The sequence below is a fragment of the Fundulus heteroclitus genome, chromosome 7, assembly GCF_011125445.2.
Source record: "Fundulus heteroclitus isolate FHET01 chromosome 7, MU-UCD_Fhet_4.1, whole genome shotgun sequence".
Classification (NCBI taxonomy): domain Eukaryota; kingdom Metazoa; phylum Chordata; class Actinopteri; order Cyprinodontiformes; family Fundulidae; genus Fundulus; species Fundulus heteroclitus.
The window spans coordinates 18,236,713-18,251,294 of NC_046367.1; the positions used below are offsets into that span (position 1 = coordinate 18,236,713).

Sequence of the window (14,582 nt, forward strand, 5' to 3'; positions counted from 1 at the left end):
ACAGGGCCGTCATACCATCCGAAAGAGAGTGCTGCTATTGCATCTTCTCCCCTACAGTACTTAGGCCGTTTGAATTTTCAAGGCACTAACGGCTCGTTTAGACCAAAAGCACTCAGAATCTGAACACTGACGCTGTTTTTAAGGGGCTTGAGAGATTATCTCTGCTCTGGTTTTCCTCCAGCTGTATGTAGCATTGACAGCCACAATATTGGTGACCTTAACAAAATCAGTATATAGACACAGAAACACAGATTTTCAGGGTGCTGCTCTCTCTCACAGGTGGCTGCTGAGAAGCAGGGTGGTGCTGAACGCAGGTGTTCTGCCAGTCTCCGCAAATCTCTAGCATTAGTTAAATAAACTTTGTTTAAACCGCCTATCTGCCTGTTAGTGTGTTCTGCATGTGGGTCAAAAAGCTTGGAAACATGACTCAGATAAAAACATAATAAAAAAAAAAAAAGAGTCAGGTTACAACCGAGGTACCACATTTTTAAGTGCCAAAAAGCTCGCCCGACTTAAAGTTTTGAGCTTTGGTTTTAAAACAGCAAGTTCACTTTTACATCGCAGATCTGGAGGAGGCTTGTGTCAGACTCGAAGTACTGTTGCACTACTATTATACATGTTATAATTTCACGAATGTTGCACTATTTTGGCCTTTGAGAGCCAAAAGTTTATTCAACTATTATTCAAGGTAGGCAATAAAAAGTTCTACTACCCTAAGTAGTATGCAGTTCTTCATATTTACACACACACATCAATTTCAAACAGACGGTATCGGTATTGGCCAATACTGCACAGCCAGGTATCGAGTATCGGGGCCAAAAAATGGCATCGGTGCAACACTAGTTAAAAGGCGAGCTGCTGCAGTCATCCTTTAGGCAACTAAAGGATGACTGGGGGACACCAACATAGAGAGCATTGCAATGGTGTGGAATTAAAACCATGTGCAAGCATGAGACTGTTTAGGAAAAGGCTCAAACTGGTTTTCTGGAAGATATGAGATGGAAGACGGGTAGTGAACGCCAATGGGTGCTCTGTACATGGGTGTATACAGTACATACTTTTGCAGTGGATGCGGTGGTGTGGGCTATGGGCTGTAGGTAGTAAGCGCCTGAACGTAGATGTGCTTAGGCACATGTGAATGTGTATATGTACGTTTATATGTACAGTATACTGATTTATTTGCTTACTTAATGGACTTTGAAGTAGTATGGACTCATGAGTAAAGTAGGAATCAGGAAGACTGTTGATGTTAAAGACTATAGGAAGGAGAATGGGTATAATTAAATAAGTTTCCCTTCTTCATACCCCCTTTCAGACATAATCATTAAAATAATGATATACCATTATTTATACATAATGTTTGTATTGAATTTATAATTTCAATGGATGGTCTAACATAAAAGTTTCATTCATTGTTGATTGTGGAACTCAAACGACAATTGGAGCCTTCTCTGGTTTAAAGAAGGCTTGACCTTCGTTAGCAAGACCAAACTATAGAGGGAATTTGTTTATCAAATTTTAAATCCTTGCTGAGTATTAACGTCCGGGCTAGACGCTGAATTTAGCAGTCAGAACTCCAACGCCAATGACAGCTTTGTTGCGATAGAAAAAACATTCTGTTTTTTGGTTGTTTAAAAATTAAAGGCTCTGGCTTAACCCCTGTTTGATGGCCAAGATGCAGGAAAAGAGAGAAAGCTATGGATGACAGCATCCTGGCTTTGACAGCTAATAAACCTGCAAATCATTCGCATCGCAACGGAATTTGAGGTCATGATAGAGCCAAGTAGCAAAAAACATAGATAAGGAAGAAATAAAAAAAACAGAGGGTCGACAATTAGGGCTGGAAAACAAATTTTAAAAAACACAATTTCGGAATCGCAGGAGTCTGCCATTTTTGGCTACGTAACAATTAATGGATGAGACACGTCCTTTAGGGGTTTAGTGGGTTTGCCTCAATACGGAAGGGAAGAGAGCTGCAGCAGTGAGATAATCTAATTTTAGAGTTGATACAATCATACTTTTTAACCAGACACTTTCAGGAATCTCACCATAGCATTAAGTACAGGTCAGTCAGTTTAATACATAGACTTGCTTGTTGGTTGCACTTCAATAAGGATTGATGTACAACTCAACAAGCTATTCTCTTGAATAAGAATAGTCTGATTAATTAAAAAAAAAACTGTTAAATTTTTTATTTTAAATAGTCCCCGTTTACAAACATCTTTATCTACAGGGCTTTTATGTTGCTTGTGGTTAATACTGAGAAAAGCCCAAATTAAATCACAATTACGCTTTGAATAAATTGCAATTTAGATTTTTTGGCAAAAATCGTACAGCCCTATGGAAAACGATGCCTTGCGGGACTCCGCACAAGAGAGGAGCAGAGGAGGAAGAGAAGCCTCTAGGTTCGACAGAAAAGGGCTCCGTCAATCAGGCAAGAGCTGAAGCGCTTAAAAGAAGCGGAGAAGAGGAGTGGTCCGCAATATCAGAGACCACCGTAGGAGCCAGAAGCCCCAGGGCTACAGGACAACAACGTCACTTTGAACATTTTAGGAAGCAGGTTCAGTGTTACGCTGCGATCTAAAGCCACATTGGCTTTTTTTTTTCTAAAACAAAATGCATATAGAACCGATGGCTCAACATGTGTTTTATTAAGAAAGGGGCAGACAGCTGCAAGTTTGAAGGCAGTAGGCACAGTTCCTTAACATGAGTTAATAAAAGAAGAAAAAAAAATGTCATCAATTTAGAAGGAAGAAAGTCTAAAAGGGGCATTTTGCAGATTTCATAGAATGAACTACTTTGTCCAGAAGAGACACTGGTTCAAAATGTTTAAATCCAGCAGAACCAGCCAGGGCAACAGAAAGCTGTGACCTGGCATAAGCAGCTGTAGCCGCAGCCTGTGTAGGTCTGCTACGCTTCCAGTAACGAAGAGAGAAACTACTCACAGGTGGTGACAGGCTTCAGGTACGACAGAGGTAGGTGGGTCTAAAACAAAGCTAACTGTAACAAATAACACCCTGGTGGAACAGATGCTGTTAATGACTATACTGGACAAAAATGTAGATCTAGCGAGAATGTTTTTTAGCAAAACCAAAAAAAAAAAAAAAAAGAAAAGAAAAACAACATTCAGGTTGCCTCTTTTGTCCACTGCCGTTCAGCGTTTCTGCATTGGCGTCTGAGTTCTCCTGTGGTACTGTTGCTCAGGCAAGGCTCGGCTCTGGATGTGGTACGTTTGTATTTACCCCAGGGCAAAAGATACCGGGACCCAACGGCAATATGATGATGTATCCGGGCCCAAATGACGAGTAAAACTGAGAGTCCATGAAAGAAGAGAGGAGAATGCAACGCCAACCAGCGACCAATGGCCTCCTGGCTAGATAAGGAGCGGCAAACTGAACGAGAATGGGGGAAATGATCTGAGATGACAGTTTGGGAAATTTTGCGGCATGAAATGGAAAGTCCGTGGGCTTTAACAAGGTCCAGAGTATGCCTGAGATATGGCATTGGTCCGTTTACTGATTGTGCTACAGTAAAAGAGGCCAAAGGCCTTGGAAACTCTTAGGCTAGTGGGCCAGCAGGGCAACGAACATGGATGTTAAAACCCCCCCCCCCCCCCATTAAAAGATTGTCATGGTTAGGAATAAAAATGAGCAAGAAAGGGAGAAAACCATTAAATAAAATCCTTATTCCATTTAGGTGGGCGATAAACAAGAGCACGACAAACAGTAGGGCTGAGCTCGATGACGAGCAGCTGTAGTTCAGAAGAACAATAAGTGTTTGTGGGCACTTATTTAAAGATTTGCCTCCGACAGCATCAGTGCCGCCACCACCACCACGGCCAGCCAAATGTGGGGAGCTGAACGAACAGCAGCAAGGTGGGAAGGAGCTCTGAGGACGGCCTGTTGTCACCTGATTTCAACCTGGTTTTCATCAACGACAAAAAACAAAAACAAAAAAAGCAGTGGGAGCAGAAATCTTGGCCTCCCTACTTTCACAGAATCCCATAGGATTTGGTTGCAACAACAAGCAGTTTTCTGGCTGAGTGAAAACGTTTCACAGGTAATTCTACAGTCAGTGGATGTACTAACACTATAAATTAGTAGGAAATTAGGTGCTGAAATACTTTACATGTTATTCATATTATATATATATATATATATATATATATATATATATATATATATATATATATATATATATATATATATATATATATATGTATGTGTATACATATATGTAAATATATGTTGTTGTATATTGTTATTTATTTATTTATAAATGTTATATATATATGTATTTAAATGAATAAAATGCAAAATATTTCAGCACATGACTTTCTCAGTACTTGATAGTTTTAGAACATAACATAAAAGTATATGGCATTTGACATTTTAAAAGTTTTAAGCCCCCCCTGAACATGAGAAAATCCTCGATATTCGATGCTTTAACGCACATAATCTCTAGTTACTGGAGGAAAATAGGGAGTACCAATATGGCGGCTGGTGGCTTCAAAGCGACTCGTTCTAACAGCGAGCGATTAGCACTCCAGAGTATAATATAGCTCAGTGGTGGAAACCCATGGAATGCCATCATTACTCCTACTACGGTAATGCTGTTAAAAAAATAAATAAATAAATAACTATAATTAGCTAGCTGCAAGCACTACGTCTAGGTAGCTGGATCTAAATTACAATAAATAAATAAATGGCACAGATGTTACAGCAGTGATAATAAATGTCCTATATCATATATCATATTTGGAGCAGAATAATACAATCATTTTGATCGTCTCATTCATTTAATAATGGTAAATTTCTGTGTACCCATTGCCATTACAACCATGGGTGGTTCAAGAGGTCCCTTCAACTGGTCAGGGCTCCTGTTATGGCCCCTGTACTAAAGACATAATACTGAATCAACACTGATTCAATTTAATATGATATGTGTTGGAACAGAGACCATAACTGTTTAGTCCCTTGGGCCAATTGAATTTTTTTTTTTTTTTTTTTTACATTTTTATTTGAACAATTTTTAAATGAATGTGTTTCACATTTAGCTTGGGGAGTATTGAGACAGGGTCCCGGTTTTCAGGGGTGTGCAACCTGCAGCCCCAGAGCAACAAGTGGCTCCTTGGCCCACCTAATATATGAATATATTACATCATTACATTTTGCTTAAAATATTGTGTGTGTGTGTGGGGGGGGGGGGGGGTTCCCCCATGAAAAAAAACACTGTTTAGTTCTAATAAATGGGAAGTATCTTCATAGTGGCATATATTATACCAAAAGCATGGGTTTTAGGCCTCTATTACAGCCCATTAGTCGCCCCTGCCTCCTGGATGACTGGCACGGCATCCATTTAAAAAGCGAGCACCGGTCATCCACTAACAACGCTGAAGTCAAATCTGACGTCCACAGAAGCGCACTAGATAGGCTGAAGTGCACACTCGCTTTATTGACTTCGAGAATAGCAACTGAGAGTACTACTAAACAATAAGAGAAACAAACGCCCCGGCCAGCAAACTATCTGCGGTGATTTGTCCAATTGTCGCGGTTTTGCGGCTTAGCTTGTGACCGAGCGTCAGGCCGGCGTTATCAAACACAACAAGCCGACCGACTGGAATGACGTAAGCGTGTTACGACAGAGAAAGGCAGACGAAGCCGACCCAGCAGCCGACACGTCCTCCTCGAAAGCGACGTCTCCCGTTCTTCACGCCGTGTCGGCTTCCACCCCGGAGGCTCGTGTCCACGCTTAGTGTCTCTGTGGCGCTGACACCCGTTCAGATAACGTGGGGTGGGGAGGGAAAATAAAGAAGGGGGCTGACGCTTTTTTTTTTTTTTTTTTTTTTTTTGCTAGCAGGCTAACACACAGTGACGCCGTTGGGGCCTAAAAAACAAAACACACGGCAAAACACCCCCCCCAAAAAAACCGAGCCAGACGTGTCGTGGAGCGAAACCGTGGACGTTCCCGAGCGTGTTTCGCGAAAGCAAACCCGTCGGACGCCAGGGACGGGTGTGTTTATGTGCAGCAGGGTGTCACCCCGCTCTCCAAAACAAACCCGACTGCTGCTGCTGTGATGATGATGACAGCTAGCTAGCCGGGCTGTGCGGGTGGAAACTGCTCTTGATTCCTACGCGCTAGGACCGACTGGTTGCATTTAGCAGTTCTGAGTCTTTCTGAAACAACGTTTGCCTAAATAAAAACACATATAAATTAAAAAAAAATAAAAAAATAAACAAAGCACACTGCCCGGAACCACCAGGGATTTACAAACCATCCGCACAAGGGTGAAGCAACGTAATGCTAGCTGGGGTTGGACCACTAAGCTAAGGAAGTCACGCTAAAATGGACAAATAAGCAGATGACCCCCGCAAGTAAACCATTGAGCACAAAGCGTGCTTGGTCCCCGTTTAAATACTGAACTTCAGGGCAGGTCAGACTAACATATATTCGGCTTATAATGGTCGACTTAGCGCCGCTATGAAAGGGTTAAGGTTAGCTCACAGACGTTAGCCCCGTTAGCTCGGGTCCAACTGACAGAGCAGCTCCATGTTTCCATCACTCCCCCCGCTGATCACTCACCTTCCCTGGTTTATCCCCTGCTCCTTGTCGTTGATGGCGGTGGTATAAATCCGCCTGTATCTTTCCGCAAGGGCTCGTCCTGAGAGTAAAAGCTGGTACCGAGTCCGACAGTCCGACTGGGCTCCGAGAGTCGGACAAGAACCCATTCCCGAACCGATGGTGGCGAGGTCGGCTCCCGCTCCAGACGCTACCCGGACACCCAGCCCCATGGACGGCGACAAGGAGGGCAGAATTCCCCCGCCACCACCACCGGCGGCGGCGGCGGCCGCCGCTACCGCAGCCGCGCACATCATCGCTTAGCAGAACAATGCATATATCAGACAGCCAGGTGACATCCAGCCATCAGATGCAATCCTCTTCGCGTCCAGCCCGCCGCATGTCACGTCGCATATCCGCTCCGAGCTGCAGAAACGCCGCAATTAGCATCCAACTGTTCTCTCGGCGAGAGCAGACGCAGAAGAAGAGGCTCTCCGACTGGGCTGCTCCGGCGCTTCCGATGCGCAAGTGTGTCAGCGCGGCGTCCTCCTGCCGACAGCAGACCTCCTCAAGCCGCGAGAAAAAGACCGAGCGGCGCAGAAGAAACGAAAGTCACCATGGGCGAGACGGTCGTGTTTCGATTTCATTCGTTCCTTGAATTTTTCCTGACCCCGAAGAGGCGAGAAGGTCCCCTGCTGCAGCTCACAGGACGGGGAGGGGCCGGGCGGTGGGCGTGGCCACACTTCCGACTCCACCCACAGGCCGTTTTGATTGGCTCGTCCTTCTGCTTCGCTCCAAAATTAAATATTACATTAATGGCATTTACCGGTAGAGAATAACACGGAATACGGTCCGAACGAGCCACGGTAAAGTAAACTTAGACTTTCTGTGTTGCTTTAAATCATTAAAACCTGAAAAATAGTTTGAGTTTCATCAAGTAGTTCTTTACAGGGCTTGACTGTATGTTGTACAGCGGTAATATCACGAGCTGACTTCAAGTTCTCGGTGTCAGACGCATGCGCTGCGTTTAGACAAGTTATACTTTTTAAGTCCTGGAAAATATTGCCATTGTGCGCTGACTAATTTAGTTTTTCTCCACAGACACCGTGCCATTGTAAAGATGTAAAAATGCACCATTCTTTTTTTGCCCCTACAAGACCAATCAGGACCCAAATGATGACTAATCGCATGAAGAATCATGCAACAGGGAAACATCAAGGTAAAATCCATTTAGCGCATATAACTAGAACACCAGGTCACTGCCGAAATTATGTCAGAACACCACGTAGAAAGTCATCAGATTTCAAATAAAGACTATAATTTTCATTCTGTAAAAGTAATAGTATCTTATTTTACTATTAAAAACTACTTCCAGTTTGAATTATAAATATGGAGTTTGTGTAACCCTTAAACAATTACTTGCATATATTGTACCGTTTACTCAATTAACTTTGTTGTATTATTTACATAAAATCCTCTGAACATTAAACATTTTAGGAGAAGTTTAGGAAAAAGCTGCAAAAACTATTTAGCCTGCATAAACACACTCTAAACCAGATAAGAGAAGCGAGAAAGGCTTTTCTGTATGTTTAAGTCACCAGAAATTAGCTCTTGATTGCATAACCATTATTTTTTGAAGACTGCAACCAACAAACAATGGTGGTCTAATAGCCTCTTTCCACATATCAGAATCAGAATCAAGTTTCTTGCAATGTAGGTTTTCACTTACAAGGAATTTGACTTGGTGTTGATGGTGCAGACAGAAATAGACATATATACAGAGCTACAGTATATACACAGTAGACTGTGTGTTAATGTAACGCAGAAGGTCTGGAGATGCTACGTTGGTGTAGCTTGTAGGTCCTGAACGGGGGAGGGAGAGAGGCAGTATCAAAGGTCAAATGTTGATCTCAGTGGGACAAGCATGGTTAAATAATAATAATAATAATAATAATAATAATAATAATAATAATAATAATAATAGTAATTAATATTATTATTACTATTATTGTTGTTGTTATTATTGTTGTTGTTATTAATGTTATTAATTATTTAAGGCCTACCCTGCATTGCCTAGCATAGTCAAATGACATGCATGTTAGGTTTATTGGTCTCTAAATTTCCCTTATGTGTGTGTGTGTGTGTGTGTGTGTGTGTGTGTGTGTGTGTGTGTGTGTGTGTGTGTGTGCGTGTTTTTTTTGTTTTGTTTGTTTCTTCTTTTGTCTCTGCTTTAGTCCCGTCTCGGACTGGCGACCCGCCTTGACCAATTGAGGAAGGCACCAGGCACCTGCAACAAAATACAAATGAGATGGGTTAAGAGTGAATGGATAATTTAAACAAAAAGCATTTATTCAAGAAACTAAGTAAATACTTTGGATCACATTCGAGCGTCCCTTGCAATAGTGACTCGTTTGAAGCACAAATCAATCATTCCCGTTAAATGAAACGATGCAACTTAAAACTCCCCAAATAGGACATGTCAGTGAAATTATGACGGAGGGCCAAAAACAGTGCTAATTATCAATAAGACAAACAGCATAGGAAGGAGCAGGGGGTCTTTCACACCTCTAATTGTAGATTTTCATCACCACATGAATTTAGAGTGGTGTGTTATCCATATGACCTTTGAAAACTAGGTTGGATTATGTTGAAAATGTTTTGGTTTGATATGCATCACCATTTACAGTCTAGTCATAAGATCAAGTGCTTTTATTGTGCACCCTTTCCTGGGAAGACCTGGATCTCAGGTGTGCCATCTTAAAAACACCTTAGACTGGATAGACTGGAGCCAACCTTTGATTTTATAATTATCCTAACTGCTGTTTTCTGTTCATCGCCTGACTGCTTTCAATTCCTAACCGCTGTGAACATGCGTCCATTTCTCTCTAAACATAAAATAAAAAAAAATGTTGCATTGCCTTGCTGGAATCCTTGGGAAACGCGCCACACAGGCTCTGATTATATTCAGATTTCCTCTAGTCAAGGAGTGACAGAAGGATGCACGAGGAGCGGGTGAGCTGCGGGAGGCGGACTGTGTTCGACAACATCAGTCAAAATGTCAGCAAAGGCCACGACAGACTTTGGTGCAGAGGTAGAGGGAGAACAGGAGGCACACGAAGGAAGGTGCGTAGCAGACGTAGTAACACACATGCATGTTTTCAAGGTGCCAAAATATATTTAGCACGTAAAGATTTCCTCCTGTACCGCTCTGTTCTCGGAGGGATGGCAGTTGTTTGCTTTTTTTTTTTTCTTTTTTTTTTTTTGCAGTGGAGGCACATAATTGAGCAAACGTCCACATTTGCCGAGGCAGAGAGAGGAACAGAGATGTATGCAGCCGCGTGCTGTGTTTTATTGGACGCCAGGCATTGCTTCGGCCCAATGACAAGGGAGAAGCCTGTCTATATGGTCTCTTTTCATAGCAACCCAGAAAGCGTTCGGGGGCTCTCCGCATCAGGCACAGCACGCATCACTGACGATGAAAACTTGAGGAGTTTTTATCTTTTTAAACAAGTGACAACCAGCATCGTTGAGGCGTCTTTTCCTGTTCGTTAGTAACTATGGGTTTTGTGCAATCTGGAAGCACATCCGCCTCGAGAGTCTGTGGGTTTAATCCCTGGTTTTCTAGGATAAGGAGGAGGAGGAGGAGGGGGGGATATCTAGGGCAAGATGATGCCACAGAATAGACAGCATACAATAATATGGCCAACATAAGATAGAATGTACTTGTTTTACATGGATTTAGGAATGCGTGCAGATGGGGGGGGATGAGATTAGGATGCTATTTATTGTATGCGACACTGTTATCTCCGTTTAGCAGTCTGCCGTTATCGTTATTTGTTCTCACGTGATAAAATGCACTGTAGTTCCAGACGCAGAGTAAACATTTCTTTAGACAAAATCTGTTTATTTATCTAAAAACTAGGCACCAGCGACTGTGTTTACATTTTTAACAGTCGTACTCATCATCAAGTCTGCACACAGCAAAATGTGTGTTTTCCACAACAAAATACAGTATTATTTGCAATTTTATATTTTAAAATATACAATAATTTTCGGTTCTACATTATACAAAATAATACTGGTAAATGAACAAAATATCATTGTATTTTTCTTTACAAAATTTTTCTGTCATGATTTAACAGGTTTTTACTATTTATTTTACAAACTTTTTTTACAGTGCAGATCCAAAAAAAACACCCCCTGTAAAGTTGTTTTGGGCATCTGTAGAACGTTTAGAATACCACCAGTATTTAAAGCCATAGTGGATTTAAATCGGTGTGTCCGGAGCAGACTGCGGTGGAGCTTGAATGCGTGTTTGGGAGGTAATTTTGTGCTTTAAATCATTTGTTTTGGAGCAGGGACACGTCTGCAACCTGCAGGACATCCACGCTCCAGGACTAGAATTAAAAACCAGGGCTGCAGACTGACGTTCTGATCCTTGGAGAGAGTAGAAAGGTGGGTGGAGAGGTACAGGTAGAGGTATGCTCTAGAGCAGGGGTTCCCAAACTTATGAGCCTGCGACCCCCAAAATAACAGACTGAATGCCCCCTTTTGACAGGGTGTTCATTTTCCTTTCTTTTTAGAAAAATACGAAAATAAGGTCATAAAATCGTAAGAATATAGTAGTAATGCTATGAGAACTCTTACAAAGGACCACAGTCTTCCCGCTGTGTTTATAATTGCATTATTGTACATCTAATATCATAACATTATTGTTATAATTAAAAATGTATATATTATTTCGGCCATTGTTGTTGAAAGAAAATAAATTACTAGCCACAGAGGAATACATTTCCACAAGAAAAATTTGAGATTGTCTGTCCATGATTAAAGGCATAAATGTACTATATAAAAAAATGTAGCTCTCTGACATTGTAAAGTCATAAATTTAGATCATTTGGATCATCTGCGACCAGTGACGGACTGGACGGTCTGGCATTTGGGCAGATGCCAAAAGGGCCGCGGGCCCTCGTGGGCCGTTTGGGCCGGCCAATCACGAGGCGGCATGATCGTCGGGTGTGCGCTGCCCCTTTCACCCTGTTCATTGTAGGCCTACATTATCTCTCGGCCCACTAATAAGCCAAATGCCTCTTGGTTCAGTTTTTATGCATATTAAAGTTAGAGTTCAACACCAATGGGGCTACAAACTTGCGTGTTATTTCCGTGCATGTGAAGTTATATCTGTGTGTTGCGGGCACGTGCACGAACCCCCTGGGGGGTCCAGACCCCCACTCTGGGAAACCCTGCTCTAGAGAAACGAGGAAATGACAGGTAGAAGAAGGAGGTGGGATTCCACATGTGCAAATAAGAGGCAGACGAGTGGAACAGGGAAACTGCAAGGAGGTGGGTGAGGTTAAGCATCTAGGGTCAAACTGCTGTCAAATATGGCAGAGGAAGAATGGAAGAGAAAAAAGGAAAGAAAGAGAGAAGGGAGGAGACACAAACAAAACATTGACAAAAATTACAAAACCCAACAACCAGGTGCTACAAAAAAAAAAATCCTCCCCCATGGGGAAACCTGGGAAAGACAACCGGACACCTGAAAAGAGGCAAAACTAAGGCAGAAAAAAACAAACACAGAGCAACTCCAGCAGCACCCTCGTCCCCTCCAGCCCCCACCAGAGGCCTGGTCCAATACCTGAGAGGAAGGAGCGAATTGTTTTTGGTATAAACAACTGTTTTGTTCAACTTTAGGATGGACCGCCTACATTGGTGATCATTTTACCAGAAAGGGAAGTGTCCACCTTCACAGCTCTCTTGTGAAAAAGTTCCTCCATGATGCAGCCTTTTTCGCCGGTATGCTGGAATGCTTAAAATGATGAAAACGTGAAGCATAATAGTTTAGCCTGGGTTTTTGCACCATCAACCCCTCTGTAGGATTTATAGGCAAATCCCAGGGGGTTAAATACCTGCTGTGAATGTGAGACAATATCATTTTTGATTATTTTTTCTAACCATTCATGACTAAATGAAGTTAGTGCGACAACACATTAGTCCTGTTGCACTAACTTCATTTAATAATAATGGGACAGATATTCTAAATTGATTATAGAATCATGGGAACAGGAACAATAGTTGGTATTTCCAAAAGAGGATCTGCGTGCTTATCTAGAGACGACTGAAACATTTCAGTAGAAATAGGTGACAGTTGTTCAGCAAAATGTTTCAAAGACTTGCTACAGCTGTTATCTGGAGGAGGATTCTTTATTTAGGCCTTTGAAAACATTGTAGAATACCGTTTGTTCCACAGTAAAAGATTGAGCCGCTTTCCGATCAACCTGCCAAATGTCCTTTTATAATGAGAGAAGAATGCATTTAACTTATTTGCCGTATCTCTACTTTCAAAACTTCCCTCTTCCTTTATGAGAAGCACTGATCATACTACAAGATAAAGATAGTTATCTTTCAAACATTTACACCAGTAAAGCTTTTCCTTTCAAGTAGAAATCTGCATTTTCCAACAGAAACCAATCTGTAAAAAATAGTTTGCCAGCTAGTGTGAGGGGCTCTACTTTCAACAATCGAGAATCTTCTATTGTCATTACGCAGCCATAATGAAATTTTGGTGAGATTCCGACCCTAAACGCACACATAGCACACCGACAGAAATCAAAAACACCCATGGAAAAATTAAGAAGCAATCTCCTAGAGAAGACCCTCAGAAAAGCAGAAGCATACTATGAACGAAAAGTTACGTTTAAGGTTCATCATTGCGACAGAGGAGACAAACTTATCAGAATGGTAATACAGCATATTCAGATAATATTTATTTATTTGAACATGAACATGATACAAATATAAAAATAAAATAGTGCACAGTAACAAGAAGTGCATAAGAAAGAAGAGAAAATACAGATTTTTGTTTCAGTTAACATATCATGCTCAAAAAGGGGTAGGAATAATAACGTGATGTTCAAGTTAAAAAGAAGAGAAGAGAGGCAGCACACGATTCCCATTTAAGGGCTGCCTGACAAGTCATCTAAAAGCTGCTTGAATTCATGCTCCCTTCGATGTTATGGTCTTTGTGGCTTCTTTTCATCTGAAAGCTTACATGCATTTCAGGAAGCTTGTGTGTTTTGAGCTGAAAGTCAACTTTGTTTTGCTTGTGTTGTCATTTTGGACTGTCTGACCAGCCAATGCACAACAAATGCTTCGAGTTATTATTATCTGTAACAGTTCTTCACATTGAGACATCTTATTTGGGCTACACACACTGCTTTAAAAAATAAACTGAAAAACAGAGCCCTTTCTGCTATTTATTTCTGTAAATGTTAAAGCATCTGAAAATGCATTGAATTAAATGACATAAACTCAGGAGCATCTGAATCACTGAGGGTAATGTAGCCTTCATGGGGGAAAATAAATTACCTAGCATTTGTTTCAGAAATGTGCTCCGTTTGCGCTCTGTAGATTGGCCAGTAGAGGGCAGTGTGGCGCGTTGAGCCTGGAGGGCAGCTGGACTGATGTGACTATCTGCTTTAATGGGAAGGAAAGTGTTTTGCTCATTCTGTGACGACACACACTTATTTAAACACGCTTTCACATATACAGTCATTTCATAAATATTTGCCGTTTTCGTTTCCTAATGTTGTGTAATGTTCAAATGCATCCCTTCAAATAAAGGGATGCATTTTTGGTCCTCTTGTGCAATTTTTTTTGCACAAGAGGACCTTATTCAAATTAGAATAATAATAACAAATTAGAATAATAATAACAACAATTATTCAACAGTTTAATTTTTTTTTTAATTGGTTATGACGTTTCAGGAGAACAATTATCTCCAGCACTCCGAATTAATTCTGATCTACCCAAATGCAAATGTCAGGAGGAAATTAGTTTACACGATTTAATTTTATTATTATTATTTGCATACTTTTTATGAAGAATACACAAAAAAATATGAATTGCAAAATCTTAAGAGAACTTATATAATCTATGCTAAAAACATGACAAACCTGTATGAGTGACTTAGCAGAAGTCTACTACACAAATTTTGATTTTATTGAAAGATATTGAGCGTGTTG

General features: G+C 41.2%; 1 protein-coding gene across 1 annotated transcript in view; it reads right to left on the reverse strand.

The window, feature by feature from the left end:
* Positions 1-7,283, reverse strand: part of mycbp2 (MYC binding protein 2) — a 91,418-nt gene extending 84,135 nt beyond the window's left edge. Inside the window, 1 exon segment of the mRNA XM_012864274.3 lies at positions 6,583-7,283. Coding sequence (XP_012719728.2) covers positions 6,583-6,875 — 293 coding nt within the window. The 5' untranslated portion in view covers positions 6,876-7,283.
* Between the last annotated feature and the right edge of the window lie 7,299 nt (positions 7,284-14,582).